General features: G+C 41.3%; 1 protein-coding gene across 7 annotated transcripts in view; it reads right to left on the minus strand.

The window, feature by feature from the left end:
• LOC126424864 (zinc finger protein 239-like) overlaps positions 1–23,520 on the minus strand; it is a 262,872-nt gene that overhangs the window by 201,412 nt on the left and 37,940 nt on the right. For 6 of the 7 annotated variants that reach the window (XM_050087679.1, XM_050087686.1, XM_050087688.1 and 3 more), the window contains exon 3: positions 5,050–5,118. The exons of the other annotated variant lie outside the window; for it this stretch is intronic. In XM_050087679.1, coding sequence (XP_049943636.1) covers positions 5,050–5,118 — 69 coding nt within the window. The remainder of the gene's footprint in view (positions 1–5,049; positions 5,119–23,520) is intronic. 7 annotated transcript variants of the gene reach the window in all.

Here is a 23,520-nt window from a genome sequence, read left to right on the forward strand (position 1 = left end):
GGTATGAAAAAAGGCGAAAAAGTGTTGGTTAAGTTGATCCTGTGGTGAACTTGGGTTGGTAGACAGCGATGTGCATAGAGGTTAGGTGGTTGTGTTGCCGCTAAAACACGTTAAAGTACGGAGAAATTCGGGAAAATTTCGAAAAAACGTATTAAAAGGAGTGGTGTTGTGGTGAAAGATTACGAAAATGGGGCTAACAATTGTCTGACGATGAAATAATGACGTTAAAATCTGTGGGGAGCGGCTAAAATGATCAGTGATGTACGAAAAACGGAAGTGGAAATAAAGTGAAAGTTATTAGAACTAGCCGAAATGGTTGTTTAATACGTGAAAGCAGCTGTTATTGAACTAGAAATGGTGGATTTTATAGCGGCGGTAGTGTTGAAAGCAGAAAATAAATTTTTTTTGGTTATGGTTTGGAAGTGGGTTACGTATTATTGAGTATATATAGGCGGGATAAAATTGTATAGTAGATTACAGTAAAAAGGGGAAGGTGAATACAAAGTGAGACTACTGGTAAAAACAGAAAGAGAAAATAAAGAGAAAAAGACGACAGGAAAGATTTCGAAATGCAACAGCGACAATAACAAACGTAATTGTTGGGTTCAAATTAATGATATGGTTATAATAGAGGGAAACATTCCACGTAGGAAAAATATATCTAAAAACAAAGATGATGTGACTTACCAAATGAAAGTGGTGGCAGGTCGACAGACACACAAACGAACACAAACATACACATAAAATTCAAGCTTTCGCAACAAACTGTTGCCTCTTCAGGAAAGAGGGAAGGAGAGGGAAAGGCAAAAGGATGTGGGTTTTAAGGGAGAGGGTAAGGAGTCATTCCAATCCCGGGAGCGGAAAGACTTACCTTAGGGGGAAAAAAGGACGGGTATACACTCGCACACACACACACATATCCATCCACACATATCCAGACACGCTCCCGGGATTGGGATGACTCCTTACCATCTCCCTTAAAACCCACTTCCTTTCGTCTTTCCCTCTCCTTCCCTCTTTCCTGATGAGGCAACAGTTTGTTGTGAAAGCTTGAATTTTGTGTGTATGTATGTGTCTGTTTGTGTTTCTATCGACCTGCCAGCACTTTTGTATGGTAAGTCACATCATCTTTGTTTTTAAATATATTTTTCCTGCGTGGAATGTTTCCCTCTATTATATATATATATATATATATATATATATATATATATATATATATATATATATATATATATATATATATATATATATATATATATATTATAAATGTGTACAAGTTTACTCAAAGACACTTACTGCATAACAGTATTTCAAAATCTTGAAGTCTTTGATCAAAGATACCAAAAAATGATTATTGTTGAGTTAAAAACTTTTAAATTGTTAACAGTAAGTCATGCAGTTTACAAACAAAAAGCATAATTTCTATTACTTGATGAAATGTGTCATTTCAGCTTAGCAGTTAACTATCTCTGCAGAGCAAAATGAATAATGTTAACTAATGGAACTTTTATATGAATGTGAGTCAAATTGATACTATCACTATATATGTCGTGCCCATTCTTTCAGACATGTCCAAAGGAACAGACATGATTTTGATCCTGCAGCCACTATGAATCAAGACACAAAGGGATTAATGACATTAGCTGCCAGTGGGCACTGATTTAAATCAATGGGGAAAGTTGAAAATTTGTGCCTCACCGGGTCTGCTGCTGCTGATGCACTGACCACTGTGCCATCTAGATATAGTGGTCATTTCAACTGCATGGACTATGCTTGCATACTTCCCATCAGACCCAGATTCTCAGCTTATCCACAAATTACCCAGAGCATTTCACTGACGGGTGCCGCAAGTTGGTTCAAATGGCTCTGAGCACTATGGGACTTAACATCTGAGGTCTTCAGTGCCCTTGAACCTAGAACTACTTAAACCTAACTAACCTAAGAACATCACACACATCCATACCCGAGGCAGGATTTGAACCTGTGACCATACTGGCTGCATGGTGCTGCAAGTAATAAGGATGATGGGCAAGGAGCACTACATACGTAGTGTGTGGATAAGTTAAGAATCTGAGTCTGACAGGAGGCATACTCTGAGGGTAGTCCGTGCAGTTGCAATGATCACCATATACACATGGCACAGTGGTCAGTGCATCTGTCTAGCAAGCAGCAGACCCAGGTTGAAATCCCCATCAGGCACGAATTTTCAACTTTCCCCATTGACTTGAATCAATGTCCACTGGCAGCTAATGCCATTAATGCTTTTGTGTCACTATCAGTATAATTTCACCCTACACTGGAGGCACTGTAACATCTCAGTTTCATTTTATCACCTCTGGCACAGATAATACATTTTCCTTACAATATATTTCAAATAAATTGCCGTCTGTGATCTTCATCAAGACAGCAATTTACATTCATGTTAGTTAAGGTACAATGAAGATACTTAGCTGCTATGGTGTTCTTTATGGGTGGGCTAAATAAATCAAAACAGGTATTACATTAACAGGAGAGTTTTCCCATATATCTCCGAAACAGTGTCTCTCAAGAATCTAAATAGGAAAAAAATTTGGACAGTAAAAACAGGTGATTCGGGCAGCCAAGTGATTTCTCAAACATGAGAGATGACACTACTGAACACTCCAAAAACAACAAATATGCTGTTTCACATGGTGTGGGCTGTTCCACCATCTTCCTATAAAAGGCTTTCAGAGGTCAATGCCCAGTTGTTGTACGCAAGGTTGAGCAGAGTTTTCCAACATAGTGATATAATATTGTGAATGGACAGTCATTGTTCCTCCAACTTCATTCTAAAAAGAACATGGATCTATACTCCCAGAAACATTGGATCCACACCAATTGTCATGTGGTGTTGATACGTCACATAGACCACACAAATTACAATCTTTGGAACATTAACTGCTGTGACGAGCTGCCATGTTTCATTCAGTCTGCCTCTGTACTTCATGCAGTGTTCATGTGTATCAGTCTTTATGGTAAAATATATGTGTACATAGAAAACTTGGGAAATGTTTACTACGTATATTACGATCCATATCCAGAATACCATATTGGTGACCCCGGACAAAAAGGTCTACGTCTTCCGCGACTTCCGTGCCGGTCATATACAATCAACAGGTTTCACATCCAACGCCATGGCTACATCACCGAATGTTCTTTACGAAGATATGGTGGCCCAGCTCTTACAACCAGGCCAACACAGCCCTCTGCCATTGGTTATTTCGCAGTTAACAGACAATGATCTACGAGCTTCAATGAGGATAACATCTACTTTAGCAACTCCACAACGACCGAGTGTTACGCAGTTACCTCAGACAATGGACTCAGGCTTTGTTTCACCAGATTATGCACAGCAATAAGTGAAATGTGAAGTGGACAATCTACTCAATAGTGTTGTGATCGATCACTCACACGAAGTTCAAAGGGGCCGAAATTCCCACATGTGCTTTGATCCTCTATGCACCTCGACGTCGGTTACAGTAGTGACATGTACAATGCAGATTGCTCTTGCAGCAATGAGCTTGATGTCAAACATATTACCACTGTCTTCAAACTTTTTCACTTGAGCCGATATGATATTCCAAGATGGTACACAACTGTCACCCCTCCACTCCCCCCCCCCCCCCCCCCTCAAAAAAAAGTTGCACTTCTGTCACAGACTAAGTTTCGTAACAACAATGACCTGAAGTAACAAACAGGATGTTTTACTCTCCAACACTTCATTGCTACTGGCATGTGAAATAGGTTTCTCTGGTTTATCTTTCATCACCTCTCTGCTTCCCATTACAAGCTATTGTGCATGTGCAGTATTCAAAGTCATATGGTGTCAGTAGGATCCATGCCATACTGTGTAAGGCATGCTACAACCATCCAACAAGTCTATGAGGTACAATATTTCTCAACTTCTGGACAGTGTTTGACTCATTACCACACCCACACTACTTATTGAAAGTATGGTCAAATGGGACATCAGACAATATTTGTGACTGGATTGAGGATTATTCTGTAAAAAGAATGTAGCATGTTATCTAGGTGGAGAGTCACTGAAAAATGTACAAGTAACTTCAGGCATGCCCCAGGGACTTGTGTTGGGACACTTGCTTTTCATGTTGTATAATAATGACCTTACAAACAATATTAATAGTAACCTTGGGGGTTTTTTTTACAGATGACACAGATATTTATAATGAAGTACTGTCTGAAAAAAAGCTGAAAAATATTCAGCCTCATCTTTCCAAGATTTCAAAAGGCCTGTACCTCTAAATATCCAGAAACATAAAATTTTGCACTTCACAAAAGGAAAAAATTTATTATCCAATGACTAAAGTTTCATCATGTCACAGCTGGAATAGGTCAGATTGTAGAAGAAATACTTGGGTGTAACATTTCATAGGGATATAAAAGTGAACAACCACTTGGAATCAAGTAGGTAAAACAGGTAACACATACTGGTAGGATAGTATGGAAATGAAATCAGTCTACAAAGGAGACAGCTCACTAAACACTCTTGCATCTCACCACAGAATACTGCTAAAGTGTTGGGACCTGTACCAAATAAGATTAACGGGGGATATTGAAAACATATTAAGAAAAGACAGGAAGGATGTTCAGTGGGCTTTCTGCACCTTTGGAAGTGCTGAAGAAACTAAACTGGAAGGTGTTTGGAGACAGACACAAACTACCACACAAAAGCCTGCTTATGAAGTATCAAGAACCAACTTTAAGAGATGAATCTAGGGGTATACAACCACCCTCTATGCATCACTTTCACAGAAACTGGAGAGACAAGGTTAGATTAACTAAACAATGCACAGAGGCATTTATGCAATCATGCCTTCTGCTCTCCACATTTAAATTGAATAAGAAATACCCTCTTCCATGCACTTCTCAGTGGTTTGCAGAGAATGGATGGACAAGTAGATGTAAAGGAATATTTAACAGCCATATGAAGCACTCTTCCTCGTGCTGTGCACAGAGGCTTGCTCATAATATATTTGAATGTAAAGACAGATGAATTTTAGTACTTACCAGAGTCTCCTCTTTAACAGATATGTACTCGATCTCTTGCTTAGGAGATGTGTGTGGCTCAGCTTCCACCTGAAGTAAAGAAAACTAGTTAAGTACAGGTGAAACACACATTACAAGAAGCACAGATGAAACCTGTCTACAGAATATGAATGATTACTTCAAGACAATTGATAATCTTGGTCAGACTGGTACTTTAATCAAAATTTCCTGTTTACTACAAGAACCGTAGCTTACCTTGACACTAGGGATGGACACAAAATGAATTCAATGCACTGATACTGCTGGGTGGTTATAATTAAACTTTCCCTTTTTAACACATTATAACATGGCAACTAATTACTGTACAAGTACCTAACTCGGTAGCATTAATGTCAAGGACATGGGGAAAAGAAATATGCAAAACCAATTCAACTTAAATACTTTTAATGGGCTGCTGCGGTACATTATACCATTACATATCATTACCATTACTGCTACAAAAGTGGCTCACTATGGCACTCATCAGTGTCCAGAAGAATCTGAAAATGCAGGATTGTATTCTGTGCAGTAGAATGAAACATATCCATAGGCATGCTGGCTACCTCTCTTGATATGTATATGGGTGAATTCCTAAGGGACCAAACTGCTGAAGTCATTGGTCCCTAGACTTACACACTACTTAAACTAACTTATGCTAAGAACAACACACACACACACACACACACACACACACACACACACATATTCCAGATGGAGGACCCAAACCTCCGGCGGGTCTCTTGATATGCTATGCTTCAGATTAGCACATGTGTGAATGTTCCCTGGTAAACCCTGTCCTTCAGGTAGTCCCACAACCAGAAATCATGGGGAGTGGGATCAGGTGTTAATCCTGGCTAAGCATTTGGAAATGATCAGCTGATAATGACATTGTTTCCAACTAAGTAAAAGCGAAGCAATTGAACTTCATGAGTGATGTGCAGTGGCACACCATCTTGCACGAAAACTGTTGAGTTCAACACATCTATCTCCTGTAGGCTGGATATGACATGCTGGTGAAGCATTTCATAGTAATGCTGGCCAATCCCACTGCACAGTTTTGGTCATTCAGTGCCAACCTGTTCGAAGAGGAATGGGCCAATGATGAACATAGCTATGAAGCCACACCATACAATGACATGCTCACCATACAGAGCAACTTCATGCAGAGTGACTGGAAATGAAGATCTCCACACTCAACAATTCTATGTGTTCACCTCACCCATCAGAGAAAAATGAGCTTTGTCTGTCCATAGGATGGTGCAGGGCCAGCCCTCGTCAACTTCAATCCATGTGAGAAAGTGAAGAGCGAAGTCAACACATTGTTGGGCATCCTGTGGTGCAAGCTGCTGTACAATATGGATCTTGTGTGTTCAACTGTAATGACACAGCATGCGCACTGCCCGATGATCATGAATTGCGTTCGGCATTGCCTGCCATAGCAGCAATGATTTCAACAACCAGCTGTGGTGCAACCAGTCATTGGCCTCTTCCCAGAGCGACGCCCAATTTTCCAGCTGATCCGAACTACTACTTCATGCTCCACACAGCAGGTGGAGGAAGAGGACCCATCTGTAATCCTTTCAGGTGGCAATATTCTTTGAGTGCAGCTGCAGCATTACTGTTGTTTTCATAATGTAGCTTCACCAATAATGCCCTGCTCCTTTTGTCCTGACTGCTACTGGTCAGTTGTGTGCGACTATGAATCACAATGACTGATCATGGCACGTGGTGGCCATAGTTGGAACTGGATAGTGGCACTGTGATGCCTGGAAACCGTGCAACTCTTACTCTGTGCATTAATGTCACAAAGTTTGGTACTCATACGGTAATTAGTTTCCATGTTATAATGTGTTAAATAGGGGAAGTTTAACTATAGTAAGCTGCTACATAAATCAAAGGGGATGAAACCAACCTTTTCATTGCAGATTCGGCAGCATTCTATGTAGTTTTCTCTAGTCTCAATTTGTGTCTATATCAGTGAAGATACATCTGCAGCTTGCCACAATTTCAGAATGAATGACACTTCAATGCAATAGTTTTGGGCCTGTGTGCTTCAGCAGCTGGCAGTGAGGATTCATTGCACAAATTTCACATTATTGTCCTTTGTAGGCTGTGCAGCTGTAGTGTTGCTCTTAATGTTCACTTTGATACATTTTGGAATCACTTTTACTGCTATATAGTTTTTGTTAAATACAATTGGAAGAGACTTTTTTTTAAAAAAAAAAAAAAATCTCTCTGCCTGGTGAGGTACCAACAACATTATTTCAACCATTATGGTTTCAGAACACTGAAACTATGAGAACTGAAGAGCCCCCTCCCTCCCATTAATAGATCAGATGGGCACTACCAAAACAGCTACTACAGGGTTGCAGAGTATATGGAGCATGCATGTGACTTTTTTTTAGGCTAGTGAAAGCCCTCCACAGGACCAATTAGATAAAATCTGATTTCAGATGGGGAATAATATATCCACATTTATTAAAGATAGTAACATTTGTTGTGGTAGAATGAACAAAGAAAACATTAATGTAGTGTTATTTAACTGCAGGACCATCTATTGATAGGTCCCAGAACTCATCTTACAATACCCACATAGTACTAGGGATGGAAAGCTGGCAGAAACCAAATGTCAATAGCAACAAAATTTTAAATTTAAATTGGAATGTATATTGCAAACACAGGTTGAACACCAGTGGGAGAGGAGTGTTTACATACGTAAAAAAGAATTATAATAACTATTCAGGTTGGTACAGATTCTGAAATCAAAATAATTTGGGTGGAGATAAGTGTTAAAGGTGGATCAGACATGGTTATTGGATACTTTTACAGACTCACCTGCTTTAGGAACACATGAAGTGTTTGAAAGAAGAATTCTTTCTATCAATGAGACAGAAAATCCTAAACAGTTTTAATCTGTAAAGAGATTGAAGCCATCTGTCCAGACTCTCCATAGAATACTAAATGCCTTTCTCCAAACTGCTTCACTGAGAAAGATCACACTGTAGTTCCTCCTCCATGTTGTTGCACTCACATCAAAATAACAGATATTGAAGTATGTCACTGTGTACTGAGGTCATTTTATGCAACCCCACATGACAGAGCAACACTGTTTGCCAGTTCACTCTGGAGATGTGTAGCACATTGTCAAAATGTTGGAGACTAACTGCTAATGAATATGACGACATCTTAGATCTATTATACAAATTTTTATCTGACTACTTTATCACACTAATGCATCAAGTAATGTAATTTTCATTGTGTTACATACTGGAAAGTTGTTATTTCCACATTTCCCATTTTGATATCTGCTGTTAATTTAGTCATTTCTGATGGTGAAACATAGTTCACGAAGCAAAGTTTCCAGACCATTTACGAAAGAGCAAGCACTGAAACAGAATAAACTTACAGAAACATCCAAAATCTGTACGACTACACAGGTAATTACACCAAGAAAGATTGGAGACAGGGGGATAAGTATAGCAGAAGTAAGGTGTATCTTGGTCCAAAAATACTGTGTAACTCATGGCCAATCCTCATGTGTATTTTTTACAGTATCACTCCATCTGCTAACAGTCTCCCAAATCTCAGAGAGGGAACTTAAATTGATTATGTAGCTGTCACCTGTTTGGATATCATTCCTGGTAAAGAAATAGTGCTGGTTGCATAAAATGACACTGGTAGGGGCAGCTGTTATCACCCTGTGTAATGATCAACTTTGGATCTGGGTGTTCACAGTCGGTAAGTGGTTCAAATCTTTGACATGAAAGTAATCAGCAAGAAATTACAAAATAAATATTACCTAACACACCAGCATAAAACCCTCAATAACCATTTTTGCTGGTATTACTAATAATATAATATAATCAGACAGACAAAAAAAAAAAGTCTTCTGAGTAGGCGGTGCCAGGAGAAAACACATGAAAGCTAAGGAAATGTGCCTGGCAGAAGGGCTGAAGAGCAGGAAGAGGGATTGAGAATAAGGACTGACAAGTCACTCAGAACCCTAGGTCAGGGAAGACTTGCCAGACAAGATGAGAAGGAAAGACTGATGCTGGGAACTGCACCAAATGGAGTCTGAAAACATGAGAGCTTAAAAGTGGAAGACAGGATAGTAAGCAAGACAGAGATTACTTTTATTAACTCTTGCATGATGATTTGTTAGTAATCAGTCTTTCCTTCTCATCCTGTCTGGTAAGTCTTCCCTGATCCTTCCTGAAATCTCCCGAACCTCATCATTCCTTTTCTTTCATTTCTCTTTCTTCATCTTTAACCATTCTGCCAGAAAAAGGAGCTACTGGCTCCATAGGCTTGCACATTTTCTTCAATTTTACATCTATTTTCTCCTGTCCCTCGGTGATTAGATTTTTTAATCTATCCAATTATATTACATTTTCAAAAATTGGTTATTTTCATTGGTATTATGTTATGTATGAATAAAAATGATTATCAAAGTTTTTATGTTGGTATGTTAGAATTTCTTCCATTCACTCCTGGCTGATCACGTTTGCGTAAAAGCTTTTGATCACTTGCCAGTTATGAACATTGATATCATTATAAATGATCAAAAGTAGCCACCATTCATTTATGTTATGCTTCTGAGACTGTAAGTGTAAATTGTTTCTATAACAAATTGTATTAAGCATTGAAACCTGAAATTAAACCCATTGTCTTGAAGGGGAATCACTTTCAAATCAACTTGTGAATTTTCTATGGTTTAGGGTTCAATGTGTCAGAGTCCTCAATTCTCATCAAAGATTTTTCTCAAAGGTATCTTATTCTTAGTAACACCTGAGGATAGTGAGGTAATAGTTCTTGCATGTTTGAATTTCTGCATTCTTCACATTCAGTAATATGTAAAGATTTAAAATGTCCATTTGAAGATGTAGTCATACCATCTGCTTCTAATAGCTTCTCTCACAAATTATATATTTTCTGGTATTCATGCTCACAGAAGTAACTCCATATCACATTTCTATTTGGGTTCATTAAGATTAGCTTTCTTATTCAGGAGCAGCAGTTAAATTCAGACTGTCTCACACACAGTATAAGAGAGGAGCACATGAATTGCTACACTTTAAGACTGCTTTTGTAGACCATCTGGGCCTCTGCCAGATGAAAGCCCCTTGTGGGGTATCTGTTACAGAAGGCTCTCAGAAAAGTCCACTAATCCTCCCCACAGCGAACACAACTCTTGAGGGTTCTGAATTCAACGGCATTAAATTTGGGAGTTTTCTCATAATCATTAAAAATGTGAAATTTTCTGCATCCTCATCATCTACAAACGACCAGTTGTGTGTGCAGGTAATTTTATTATAGTTTTAATAATGATGCAGCACTTTCAAAATCTATGGTATCAAACGTCAGAGCTTCTTACAACCCATCTTTCAGGGAAGTGTTCACAAGAAACCACCTCAAAGTACGAAACTAAAGATATATTAAACAAAATAAACAGTTATAAAGTCCTAAGAGAAGAATCACTCAATGTAGAGCTGTTTAATTACGCAAGAAAGTCATTTACAGACAGATTCCTAAACTACTTAAGTATGACCGGGTGAGGAGACGATATACGTGTGAGCTAGACTATATCAGTTCTCATTTCTGTCTTCAAAAAAGGAGACCTAAAGAACTGTGATAACTACTAAGGAATAAGCTTGTTGAAATTGGCATACAAAATTTTTGCGATCATCACCAAAATGAAATTAAATGATCATATGGCATTATTGGCTGGGAGACTCCATCTGGAGTTGTTCGGGTCCCTATTGTGGTGTTTTTATTTGATGCCACTTTGGTGATATGTGCACTGATGATAATGAAATGATGAGGAAAACATGCTACCCCATCCTTGAGCAGATAAAATCTCTGACCCAGCCAGAAATTGATTCCAGGACCCCATGATCTAGAGGCAGTAACTCCTACTACTGGACCAAGAGCTGTGGTCCAAAATAAATTTTGCACAGATTATGAATACATCGTGAGTGAAAAACAAAATGGCTTTTAAAAAGGAAGATCATGCTGCAATGGCTATTTTTCACTGAATTTGCTAATACAAAAAAATGGAGAATTCTAGAAACACACATTATCTTTGTCAACTTTAAAAAAGCTTTTGATAAAATAACACAAACAAATTATTACATATTCTAGCAGGTTATCGTATTCCCCAACAAGTTCTTTATCAGAGTAGGGCAGAATACTTGTGGGACTACAACAGGGATGCAGCCTTTTACTACTGACCAAGAGAGCAGACAAATTCCACATGAATTCATTCAAATAAACAGGAATGCAAAGCTAGATGTTTTACTTTTTGCAGATGATTTGGCTCTTGTAGCACCTGAAGAAGATGATCTGCAGTGTTCTTAAACAATTTTCATATTGTATCTGAATAATACAGCATGGGACACTGACACTGGGGAAAAATCTATGGCCTCTTATGGAAAATGTCCAGAAGCACACCAGAATCCAACTTTATAAGACCTTAGCAAGACCTTTGCTATGCTATGGCAGTGAAGCCTGGACAGTAAAAGAAAAGATGTGAAAAGGCTGACAGTGTGTGAAATTAAATTACTGAGACAAACAGCCAGTTGCACCAAATGGGATAACAAAAGCAACGAAGATGTAGTGAAGGAACTTAAAATGGAACCCATGACACATTATATTCAGAACTACCAAAACAACTGGCGGAAACACCTACAAGGAAAAATCTCAAAGTGAATTACAAAATTCATGCTACACTACCATCCCAGAAATGTAAGATCATTAGGCTGATCATATAAAATATGTCAGAACTTCTCAATGAGGCTGTAACAGATCAAGAAGCTTAATACTTGGAAGGAAACTGACAATGATGATGATGATAATTATGGTGATTAAATAAGACAAAAGTACTCCAAAAATTTGTTATTTATATGTAGATGATATTCAATATATCAAGAATAGCCAAGAAATTGGCACACAGGCAGTGCTCTTGCTTGCCTACTATAGTTCTCTCACTTGGCTGCACACTTCCCCACTGCCATGCCGTGCCGTCTGAGCATGAGGAGGAGAAAAAAGGAAAAACTGTGAAAGTGCAGCAATTCGATGTCAATGTAGTTGCACTAAATATGATTTGATTTCTTATTTCTCAATAACACAGATCACAAGCAAAACTAATTTTCCGTAGTGCTTAGTTATTTTTGGCATGCTGAAGACTTGATATAATTTTTATCTGGTAAAAACTTTTGCCATAGAGACAGATGCAGGAAATTACCAGAGGGACCCTCTGTGGTATACAGCCACTGTAAAGAAACTTCTAAAGAAACAGAGATTACTGCATAATAGGTGTAAAACAGAGGGCTATAGATAGAGAGACAATGAATGAAATGTGTTTAGTTGTCAAGAGATTAATGTGTGGCGCCTTCAAAGACTACTGTAGCAGAATATTGTCTAATGATCCTTCAAAAACCCAAAGAAATTCTGGTCATTAATAAAGGATGTTAGTGGCTCCAGAGTTAGTGTACAGACCTAGTGAATGAGACGGGAACTGAAATCGAGGGTAGCAAAGCAAAAGCTGAAATGTTTAACTCAACTTTCAAATGTTCCTTTATGAAGGAAACATCAGGAGAACTGCCAAATTAAACCTCATCCCACTGAAAAGATGAGCAAAATCAGTATAAGCGTAAGTGGTGTTGATAAATAGCTGAAATCATTAAAATTGAACAAAGCTCCAGGTCCCGATGAAATCCCTGTCAGATTCCATACAGAATTTGCAGCTGTGTTAGCTCCTCTTCTATCTTAGATCCCTTGAAAAACAAAATCATTCTCAGTTCTTTGGAAAGCACAGGTCACACCCATGTAGAAGAAGGTAGTAGAAGTGGTGCATAAAACTGCCATCCAGTATCCCTGGCATTGACTTGTTGTCAAATCTTGCAACATATTCTGAGCTAAAACTGATGCCCATGAGAAAGACAGGCCATGGTGCATACGTCATGAAAGTGGGCCTGAACTCACTCGCTCAGCTCAGCAGACAAAATGCATTCCTGAACCTGTTAACTCGCAACTGGACAGTAAGACTCCATGTACTAATGAGAATTGCATTTTATACTGGAATCTGCTATTATGAAGTTTTACTGATTAGCAATAGCACAAGAAACAGTACTTGATGTAAATGATATAACAGCTTGTTTATAGAATTTAGTCTCTTCTACTTGACAGTCCTCATTTCATACAAGAAGTAGGCCGTATGCAGCTGATAATCATTTTGGCAAGATGTTAATTTTATTGTACACTGGTACAGCCAAAAGAAATTATAAGTAGGTCTATGGACTTCCGATCAGTGTAGGACTGATAACAATAAGACTCCATAACCATGAATCCCAGTGGAAGATGCAATTATTGTTTGTACATACACACCTTGTTATGAGTTAACAGGTGTAGAAGTGTAGTTTGTCTGCCGAGTTGAGCAAGCGAGTACAGGCCGACCTTCATGATGTATGCACCACGGCCTGTCTTTCTCAGAAGTGTCGACTAAATCAGAATGAGGTACCTTGAACACAATGAACTCCTCAGTCACAGTAAGCTCGGATTCTGAAAACACCAACTGTATGAAACCCAACTCTGACTTTTCTGATATGATGTACTGGATGCTTTGGATCACGACAGGCAGGTAGATCCCATATTTCCAAAAAACATTTTAGTCAGTACCGCACCTGTGCTTCTTGTCAAAAGTATGTTACATGAGGTATCAACAGAAGTTTGTGACTGGACTGACGACTTTTTGGAAGGAAGGACACAGCATGTTATCTTGGATGGAGAGTCATCACCAGATGTAGAAATAATTTTGGGACCCCTGCTGTACATGTTGTACATCAGTAACCTTGCAGACAATATTAATGGTAAGCTCAGGCTTTTTTCAGATCATGGAGTTATCTATGATGGAGAAATATCTGAAAGAAGATAAATAAAAATCCAGTCAGATCTTGATAGGATTTCAAAGTGGAGCAAAGACAGCTTTAAATGTTCAGAAATGTAAAATTGTACACAGAAACAGAAAAAGAAAACATAGTATCTAATGACTATAATATCAATGAATCACTACTGGGATCAGCCAACTCATACAAGTACCTTAACACTTTGTAGGAATATGAAATGGAATTATCACATAGGCTCAGTTGTGGGTAAAGCAGGTTTATTGGTAGAATACTGGGGAAATGCAATCTGTCTACAAAGAAGATTGCTTACAAATCACTCATACAACTGGTTCTAGAATACTGCACAAGAGTTTGGGACCCATACCAAATAGTACTAACATGAGATATTGAATGTATAAAGAAATGAGCAGTATGAATTGTCATAGGTTTGTTTGATCTGCAGGAGTGTGTCACAGAGATACTGAAGGAACTGAACTGGAAGACTCTAAGATAAATGTAAACTATCCCAAGAAGATCTATTAACAAAGTTTCAAGAACCAGATTTAAATGATGAAACTAGGTATATATTTCAACTGCCCATGTATTGCTCACATAGGGATCATGGGGATAAGATTAGAATAATTGCAGCTCCCACAGAGGCATTCAAACAATCATTCTTCTGCACTTCATACATAAATGGAATGTGAAAAAAAGGACCCTAATAACTGGTACAATGGGACGTACCCTCTGCCAAGAACCTCATGGTGATTTACAGAGTATAGATGTAGATATGTAGACTGAAATATTTTATAACATTTGCTATTTCACTATGGAGCTGTGGAAACTATTTACAAGGAAAATATGGTTGGTTGGTTTGTTTAAAAGAAGGAGAGATGACCAAACTGCTAGGTCATCAGTCCCTCCTTCTGATCAATATAATTCCGCAAGAGTGGAGGTAAAATAATCGAGACATACAAAACACAGCTGGAAGAAAGGAGAAAACCACAAGAATGACAGAAAGCCAACAAACAGTAAAATGGATAAAATCAGACAAGTAAACCAGAGAGAGATGCAAGAAACATGTAAAAGAGATCAAAACAAGAGAGCAGATTACCATGGCTGTCTGACCATGAGAATAAAAAGGAGAAGCCAGCCTCTCTGGAACAAATTAAAACCTCCACCATAAAAGCACTAGGGCAAAGGACACAGACAGACAAAGGACATGCGCTAAAACTGAGATCAAATGATAAAACCCAACCTCACAAATAAAATGTAAAACTAAAGCTGCTGTTGAGGCATTGTCGCCCAACATCGAAGGTAGGTTGCTGGGAAAGTTAAAAGTCAGCCGCAGAGTGGCTAAAAGTGGGCACTCCAGCAAGAGGTGGTCAACTGTCATTTGTGAGCCACAGTGACAATGAGTTGAGTCCTCATGACAGAGGAGGTAACCATGTGTCAGCTGTGTATGGCCAATGCGGAGCCAGCAGAGGACAACTGATTCCCTGCGAGAGGACCACATGGAAGACTTCCACACATTTGTAGTCCCCTTAATGACACACAGTTTGTTGTGCATACTGTTATGCCATCCCATCTCCCAAAGCTGAAAAACCATGGTGCATAAGACAGAATGTAGGTCAGTTTCAGAGATGCCCATCTCCAGAAGCGGTTCCGTGTAGCCTGTCGGCAAGTTTGTTGCCTGGGATTCAGAGATGTCCTGGGGTCCACACAAACACCACTGAATGATGGGGTGTACAATGGCATAGATGGACTCCTGACTAGATGGTGAGGATAGCATTGGTCAATAGCTTGTAGGCAGCTCAAGGAGTCAGTACACAAGAGAAATGATTCACCAGGGCATGAGCGGACGTGCCCAAGAGCACAAGATATGGCCACCAGCTCTGCAGTGAAAACACTGAAGCCATCTGGCAAGGAGTGCTATTCAATATGGCCTACATGAACATATGCAAAGCCTAGGTGACCATAAGCCATCGAGCCGTCTGTGTAAACGACTTCACGGCCATGGTACATGTCGAGAATCTAGAGGAAGTGATAGTGGAGAGCCTCGGGGTTAACAGAGTCCTTAGGACCATGTGAAAGGTCTAGAGCAATCTGTGGCCTAGGTGTACACCATGGAGGTGTACATGAATGGACCTCGATGAGAGGTGGTATCAGGAAGGATTCCACTTCAGACAGAAGGGACCAAACGTGAACTGCAATCATAAGCCCTGACCTGGGCCGCCAATGCGGGAGATGAACTGCTGCGGTTGGGAAAAGGAGACAGTAATTCGGATGCACAGAAGAACTATGAATGTGTGCAACATAAGTGGCAAGTAGCTGGGCATGCCTAACCTTCAATGGAGGGACTCAAGGATCCTCCAGGACACTGGTCACCAGACTCGTTCTAAAAGCTCCTGTCACTGGGCGAACGCCACAGTGGTGCACTGGGTCAAGTAAATGCAATGTTGAGGGCACTGCCAAACCATAAACCAGACTCCCATAGTCAAGGCGGGATTGAACAAGGGCTCTGTAGAGCTGCAGCAACATAGAGCAATCTGCACCCCAGTTGGTGTTGCTCAGACGGCGGAGGACATTGAGGTGCTGCCAGCAGTTCTGCTTAAGCTTATGAAAGTGTGGTAGCCAAGTCAATCAGGTGTCAAAAATCATTCCTAAGAATCAATATGTCTACACCTCAGTGAGTGGATCATCATTCGGGTAAAGTTCTGGTTCAGTACGAATGGTGCGACACCGACAGAAATGCATGACACACAACTTTGAGGCTGAAAACTGGAAGCCATGGGCTAGAGCCCATGACTGCACCTTGTCAATGGCTCCCTGTAGGCACTGCTCAGTGACACCAGTACTGGAGGAGCAGTATGAAATGCAGAAGTCATCTGCATACAGAGAAGGTGAGAGAGACGGGCCTACAGCTGCTGCTAGACCATTAACAGCAACAAAAAATAGAGACACTCAATATGGAGCCCTGCAGAACGCCATTCTCCTGAATATGGGGGGAGGGGGTACTTATGGGAGGCACTGACTTGGACACAGGAAGTATGAAGCAACAGGAAGTTTTGGATAAAAATCGGGAGCAGGCCCCGGAAACCTTACTCTTACAATGTGGCAATGATATAATGTCACCAGGTCATGCCATATGCTTTACATAAGTCAAAAACGACAGCAACGAGATGTTGGCATCTGGAAAAGGCTGTTCGGATGGCAGACTCTAGGGACATGAGATTAGCAGTGGTAGAGCAACCCTGGTGGAAGCTGCCCTGACATGGAGCCAATGAGCCACGTGACTCCAGGACCCAACCCAACTGCCAATACACCATACCAGCAGTTTACAAAGAATGTTGGCGAGGCTGATGGGCTGATACTATCCACATCAAGCAGTTTTTGACTGGGTTTGAACACCAGAATGATGGTGCTCTCCAGCCATTGCGATGGAAAGACGACATCACACCAGATCCAGGTGAAGATGATGATGAGATGTTGCTTGTAGTCAGATGACAGATGTTTAGTCATCTGACTGTGGATCTGATCTGGCCCAGGAGCTGTGTCAGGGCAATGTGCAAGGGCATTGAGGAGCCCCCTCTCTGTAAACGGGGCATTATAGGGTTCACTACGGCATATAGTGAACGAGAGGACTTTCCTTTGCATCCACTGTTTGAGGGTGCAAAAGGCTGGGTGGTAGTCCTCTGACGCAGAGGCTCGAGCAAAGTGCTCAGCAAAGTGCTCAGCAATCGTGTTTGCATCAGTAGATAACATGCTATTAATGTTAATGCCAGGGATACCTGTTGGGTTCTGGTACCCAAAAAGACGTCTGATCTTCATCCAGACTTGGGAAGGTGACGTACGGCACCCAGTGGTCGACACGTACCTCTCCCAACACTCCTGTTTCCATCATTTTATAAGCTGGCAAATGTGGGCATGGAGCTGATCTTAGGCTATTAGGTGCTCTAGCGAAGGGTGTCACTTATGTCGCTGACCTGCTGAATGACAACATCGACTGCACCATGTGGGGGAGATTCAGTGGTGACAGCAGAGGTGATGGCTTCCCAGTCTGCCTTGTTTAAAGCCGATCTGGGTAGGTGTCCATGGGCACAATGCCAGGGAGTGACAGGAAGATGGGGAAGTGGTCACTACCACACAGGTCATCCTGTGCTCTCCAGTGGACTGATGGGAGAAGGCCAGGGCTGCAAACTGAGAGATCAATGGCTGAATATATGCCATGTGCCATACTGAAATGTGTGGGGACACCTGTTTTTAAGAGGCAGAGGTCAGGTTGTGGCAGTAAATTTTCGATCTTTCTACCTTGGCCAGTAAGCATGGCACCACCCCACAAGGGATTACGCACATTAAAATCTCCCAGAAGTAGGAAAGGTTTAGGGGTACAGCACCATCTGGAGGAAGATCTACATTGCAGACAGTTATTTCCTGTGTTGTCCTTATCCTAACAGCCACAGCTTCAAGAGGGGTTTGAAGGGGCATAGGTTCACTACATACTGAGTTCAGGGCATAGACGCAAACTACTCCTGACACTATTACAGTTGCTACAGTTCCTGTAGTATCTCATAGCCGCGGAGGGCAGGGGTCCACATTGCCGGAAACCAGGTCTTGTAAAGCTTAACAGTTGCCATAGCTCAGTCAGGTGGTGGAAAAAACCTGCTGCAATTCCACTGGAGGATTACGTGATCATGTGAACGCATGAAACACTCAATGAGGCAGTCTACGCTTCAGGGTCACCTGCTGTCACCAGATGAGTACTTGTGCGATAAAAAAAAATGGCTCTGAGCATTATGGGACTTAACTTCTGTGGTCATCAGTCCCCTAGAACTTAGAACTACTTAGACCGAACTAACCTAAGGACATCACACACATCCATGCCCGAGGCAGGATTCGAACCTGCGACCGTAGCAGTCGTGCGGTTCCGGACTGAGCGCCTTAACCACGGGACCACCACGGCCGGCACTTGTGCGATTGACATCCATTGTGTCTGAGGGCCCAGCGAGACCTAGGTCCTCAGACAGAGATTGTAGGTAGTGGTGGTGTGGGTGCCACAGCAGTGCCTTGGTTCTTGCGGGTCTTTTCCTTTTTAGGTTTCTCTCGCTGCTCCTTAGGTTTGTCCGGCTGGAAGGGCTGCACTGAGCCAGTCTCAGAGACTGAGGAGGACCGTGAAGCCCTACAACCAGCTACCTGTGGATGCTTCAGCCTCTGGCAGGTGTCAGCTTTACCACGGGTAGGAACCTGGGAAGGGAGGGACCCAAGAGATCCCTTCCTGGTGAGAGGAGCCAAAGAAGACTTACACTTCTCTGGCTGAGAAGTGGGAACTGACATCACCAATGGTTTGAGAGGGGAGGGGAGGGGTGTTTCTCCTGAAGTAGGTTGCACAGGAGCAACAGGAAGGGAAGTGCCGCCACCGCCGCCGCCGCCGCCGCCGCCACCGCCGCCGCCGCCGCCACCAAGGGGACAGGTGGAGTCTGACAGCTCTGAGAGACAACTGTACGCGGTGGAACGGGAGATGGTAGAACCGTTGTCATAGCGGTGGCATAGGTTGACGTCATATGCACTGGATGAAGCCTCTCATATTTTCTCTTGGTCCAAGTGTAGGTCAGTCAGTCCACAGTCTTGTATTCCATTATTTTTCCTTCTTTCTGGAGAATCCTGCAGTCTGGCGAGCAAGGCTCTCTGCAGTTGACACAGACAGGAGGTGGGGCACAGGGAGTATTGGGATGCGAAGAACGTCCACAATTCCAAAAGGGGATGTTGTAAGTACAGTGGGAAGAGATATGGCTGAACTTCCTGCACTTAAAGCACCACATCGGGGGAGGGATATATGGCTTTACATCAGTACGGTAGACCATTACCTTGACCTTCTCAGGTAATGTGTCACCCTGGAAGGCCAAGATGAAGGCACCGGTGACAACCTGATCATCCCTCGGACCCCGGTGGATGCGCCGGATGAAATGGACACCCTGCCACTCTAAACTGGTGCGCAGCTCATTGTCAGACTGCAAAAGTAGGTCCCTGTGAAATATGATACCCTGGACCATATTTAAGCTCTTATGGGGCATGATGGAACAGAAACATTCCCCAGCTTGTCACAGGCGAGTAGTGCCTGTGACTGGGCAGAGGACACTGTTTTGATCAAGACCAACATTGACCGCATTTTGAACACACCCGCCACCTCCCCAAACTTGTCCTCTAAATGGTCCACAAAAAACTGAGGTTTCACTGACAAGAAAGATTCCCCATCAACTCTCATAAATTTGAGGTACCTGGGTGAATAAGCTTCGCTGCCATCCTTAACCAGGCATTCCTACCATGGTGTGGCCAGGGGAGGGAATGATTTGGGGTTGTATTTCTTAGCATTGAAGTTAGACCTTGATTGCTTAGAGAGTGCTGGTGTTTGACCACCAGCAAGAGATGACATACTATGCTTCATGGCGTGTCATCTGCTCTGATGCCACCAACTCTGACTAGGTGCCCTTCCCATGGGTACCACCCAGCTGCAGCAAAGGCCACCTGGCAGGATGGCCATTGCCAGGAGTCCCAATGCCCCAGGGTGACTGGCATCTACTCCTTGGCACACATGGGGAGTTAACTGGGCAGGCATCAGCAGACGAATCCCTGTGTGGTCAGGGGGTTACAACCAACAGGGTACATGGCGGCCCCACCACAACAGACTGGTTACTGTGATGGATATCAGGTGCTAACAAGCTAATAAGTCGATTATTGTCAACAGCACAGAAAGCGATGCTGCACAGAGGATGGAGGAAAATGCATCCAGGAGAGTGACTTCACTCAAGAGCTGGAGAATGAGCAGAAGTGCAGATCCATGTTGACAAAGAATGTGAAAGGTCTCAGCTCATCATGGACGTTATGCATCATGTAAGGCCCCTACCCCAATTAGCTCACTCTTTGGGAAAATTTTGAAAAATGGAGGTCAAACCCTACAGGGGACCCTCAGATAAAGGCCAAAACATGTGAGACTCCTTTTAATTGCCTCTTATGACAGGCAGGAATACCTCAGGCCTATTCTAACCCACGGACCCGCACAAGCAGCAAGGAAAACATAGACCTGGACAGTTTTAATGTAAAGGAATGTTTTGTAAATGGGAATTAGACTGGAGACCAATGAGTTCCATCTGTACATGCACAGGGGAGCTTTCAATTGAAATGGCAAATGTTCCCAAAACAGAATAAGATTAGCAGTGTCCTCAAAAAGTTTAGAAAATTATTGTACTTCTTTCAAGGCTGCAAGTAATTTTTCAAACCTTCCATTTTGTTTAATGCAATATCCTAGGAAAATGTACACTGTATTTCTCGGAATTTGTCCAATCCACAACGTGATCTTTTTCCAAATGCATCAGCATCAAATCAGAAATTTATTGTTTCACACATTACAATGCCTTACTGCACGCTGTGTGCAGTAAAGTGCACTTAAAATGCAAGCTCTACAATCCATTCAGGACGTTCTAATTTTCATTTCTACTCTCGTTTTTTCTTCATAAATTCAGCAACAGTGGGTTTTAAATAATAAAAAAAAAAAATACCAAGCATCCCCCTTGGCTAAATCAATTTACTTTGCAGTAATATGTAAAGTCTCCACACTCTTTGTTCAATTCCATCAAAAGCAGTCACAACTGACAGTGGAATATTGCATGTAACTTCAGAAAAGTTACTATTCCTACGACTAATTCGTGTTCCATGCCATCAAATTCTAGATGAACAGAACAATGAATCCCATTTGACAATAACTGTATTTTTTGGTTCTTTCATCATCAACTAAATCTTTAAATTGTTTCTGTCTGGATTGTGTTATCATGACGTTCCATTGCAAATCTGTGGTATCCATCAATTATGTGACATGCGATATTGAAAATTCTTATCCTTCACTTCTGTCATTCCAGTTCATTTTTAAAGGCTTGTGAGGATAAATCACCAGACTGCCTCTTTTTTGTGCACGCTGCGACTGGACCTGTGAGCTTCCTTTGTACCACGAAGATCAGAAAGGTTAATTAGGAGAAAAAAATCGTGTAGTTACAAGTGTTTGTATAGAACTTGGAGGGAACATCCTCAACAACATACTAAAAACCCTGACAGGTGGGTGTGAGTGTTCGAGGAGGGGTGGGTTTAAAGGTCACTTTTTTATGTTTTCATCAAATAAGTCAAAATTTGTGGCTTCTAGTGAAAATGTTTTCTAGTACAAAATTAAATTAAATTACATTAAATTTCTGACAAAAAGGATTTATTCATTTCTTCTGTAGGACTAATAGTTATTGCTGTCAGGGGAATGAAAAATTATGTATTATAAAAAATACAGGGCGAGTGAAAATGGACTTTACAACCTTGGAATTATAAAGAAATTTATTGAGATCACTTATAGAATCAGTATATGTGTCATTTTGTAGCAAACAACCTCCAGTTTGATTTACATAGTGTATCAGTACCCCATTCCACCACAAGGAGCACCAGCATAGTTTTCACAATTAAATTTTGCTACTTTCACTGGTATAGAGTGTGCTTGCTGTGTGTGCGGGTTGGTTTCACAAAGAGACCTTTGCAACAACTGTCCAGTGTAAATTTTGCACCAAATTCCCTAAATAATCTCCAAACAGGCCTTCAATTTACTCTTGGCACAAGAACTTTGTTGAGATGGGTTGTTCACAGTGACATGATAAATCATGAGGTTGCCTGCATATTGATAATTGGAGAGCCCCGCTCACATTCCACAAAAAACAACACGAGATGCATCTTGCAAGACTGACATCCATGAAAGACTGTTTGGTGAGGAATAGTGCATGGATGTTTACACTTTAAACTGTACAGAATCACAATGGCTCAGCATATTAGCGATGCAGATAAAGTTGCTCGAGGGGAATTCTGTGTGGAAATGTTACATCGGCAGAGGACGATGAAACACAGATGAACACAATAATCTTCAACGATGAGTCAATATTTTATATCAGTGGTATGGTGAACACCCACAACTGCAGAATACGGAGGCAGCAAAAATCCAAATGTAATCTTGGAACATATTTGTGACAGCGCCAAATGTGTTTTGTGCCCTCAGTAAATTGAAAGTGTATGACCCTTTCTTCCTCACGGAGAAAACTGTTACTGGTATTGTATGTGTGGATATACTTGGAAACTTTTTAATTTCTCAGATCAATGAATATGACCGAGTTTGAATGGTTTATTACCAGGAAGATGGTGGACCACCTCATTTCCTCACAGAAGTTTGAGGTTTCCTCGATAATTGCTTCCCAGTTCAGTGGATTGGCTGTGAAGGGCCATTCGCATGGCAACCTTGGTCCCCAGACATCACTGGATTTCTTTCTCTGGGGTTTCATTAAAGGCCATGTGTGTGTTCCTCTCCCACCAAACAATGTAGCCAACCTGAAAAATCGAATCTACGCTGCCACTGCACAAGTTACACCCAGTTTATTACAACAGACATGGTAAGAAATTGATTATCGGTGGGATGTTTGCCGCATCACAAGAGGCAGTCACATCAAACCAAAATGACACTTCACACTTATGTGAAACTAGAGGTAGTTTGCTGCAAAAT

This window comes from Schistocerca serialis, chromosome 10 (assembly GCF_023864345.2).
Source record: "Schistocerca serialis cubense isolate TAMUIC-IGC-003099 chromosome 10, iqSchSeri2.2, whole genome shotgun sequence".
In the NCBI taxonomy this organism is placed as follows: Eukaryota; Metazoa; Arthropoda; class Insecta; order Orthoptera; family Acrididae; genus Schistocerca; species Schistocerca serialis.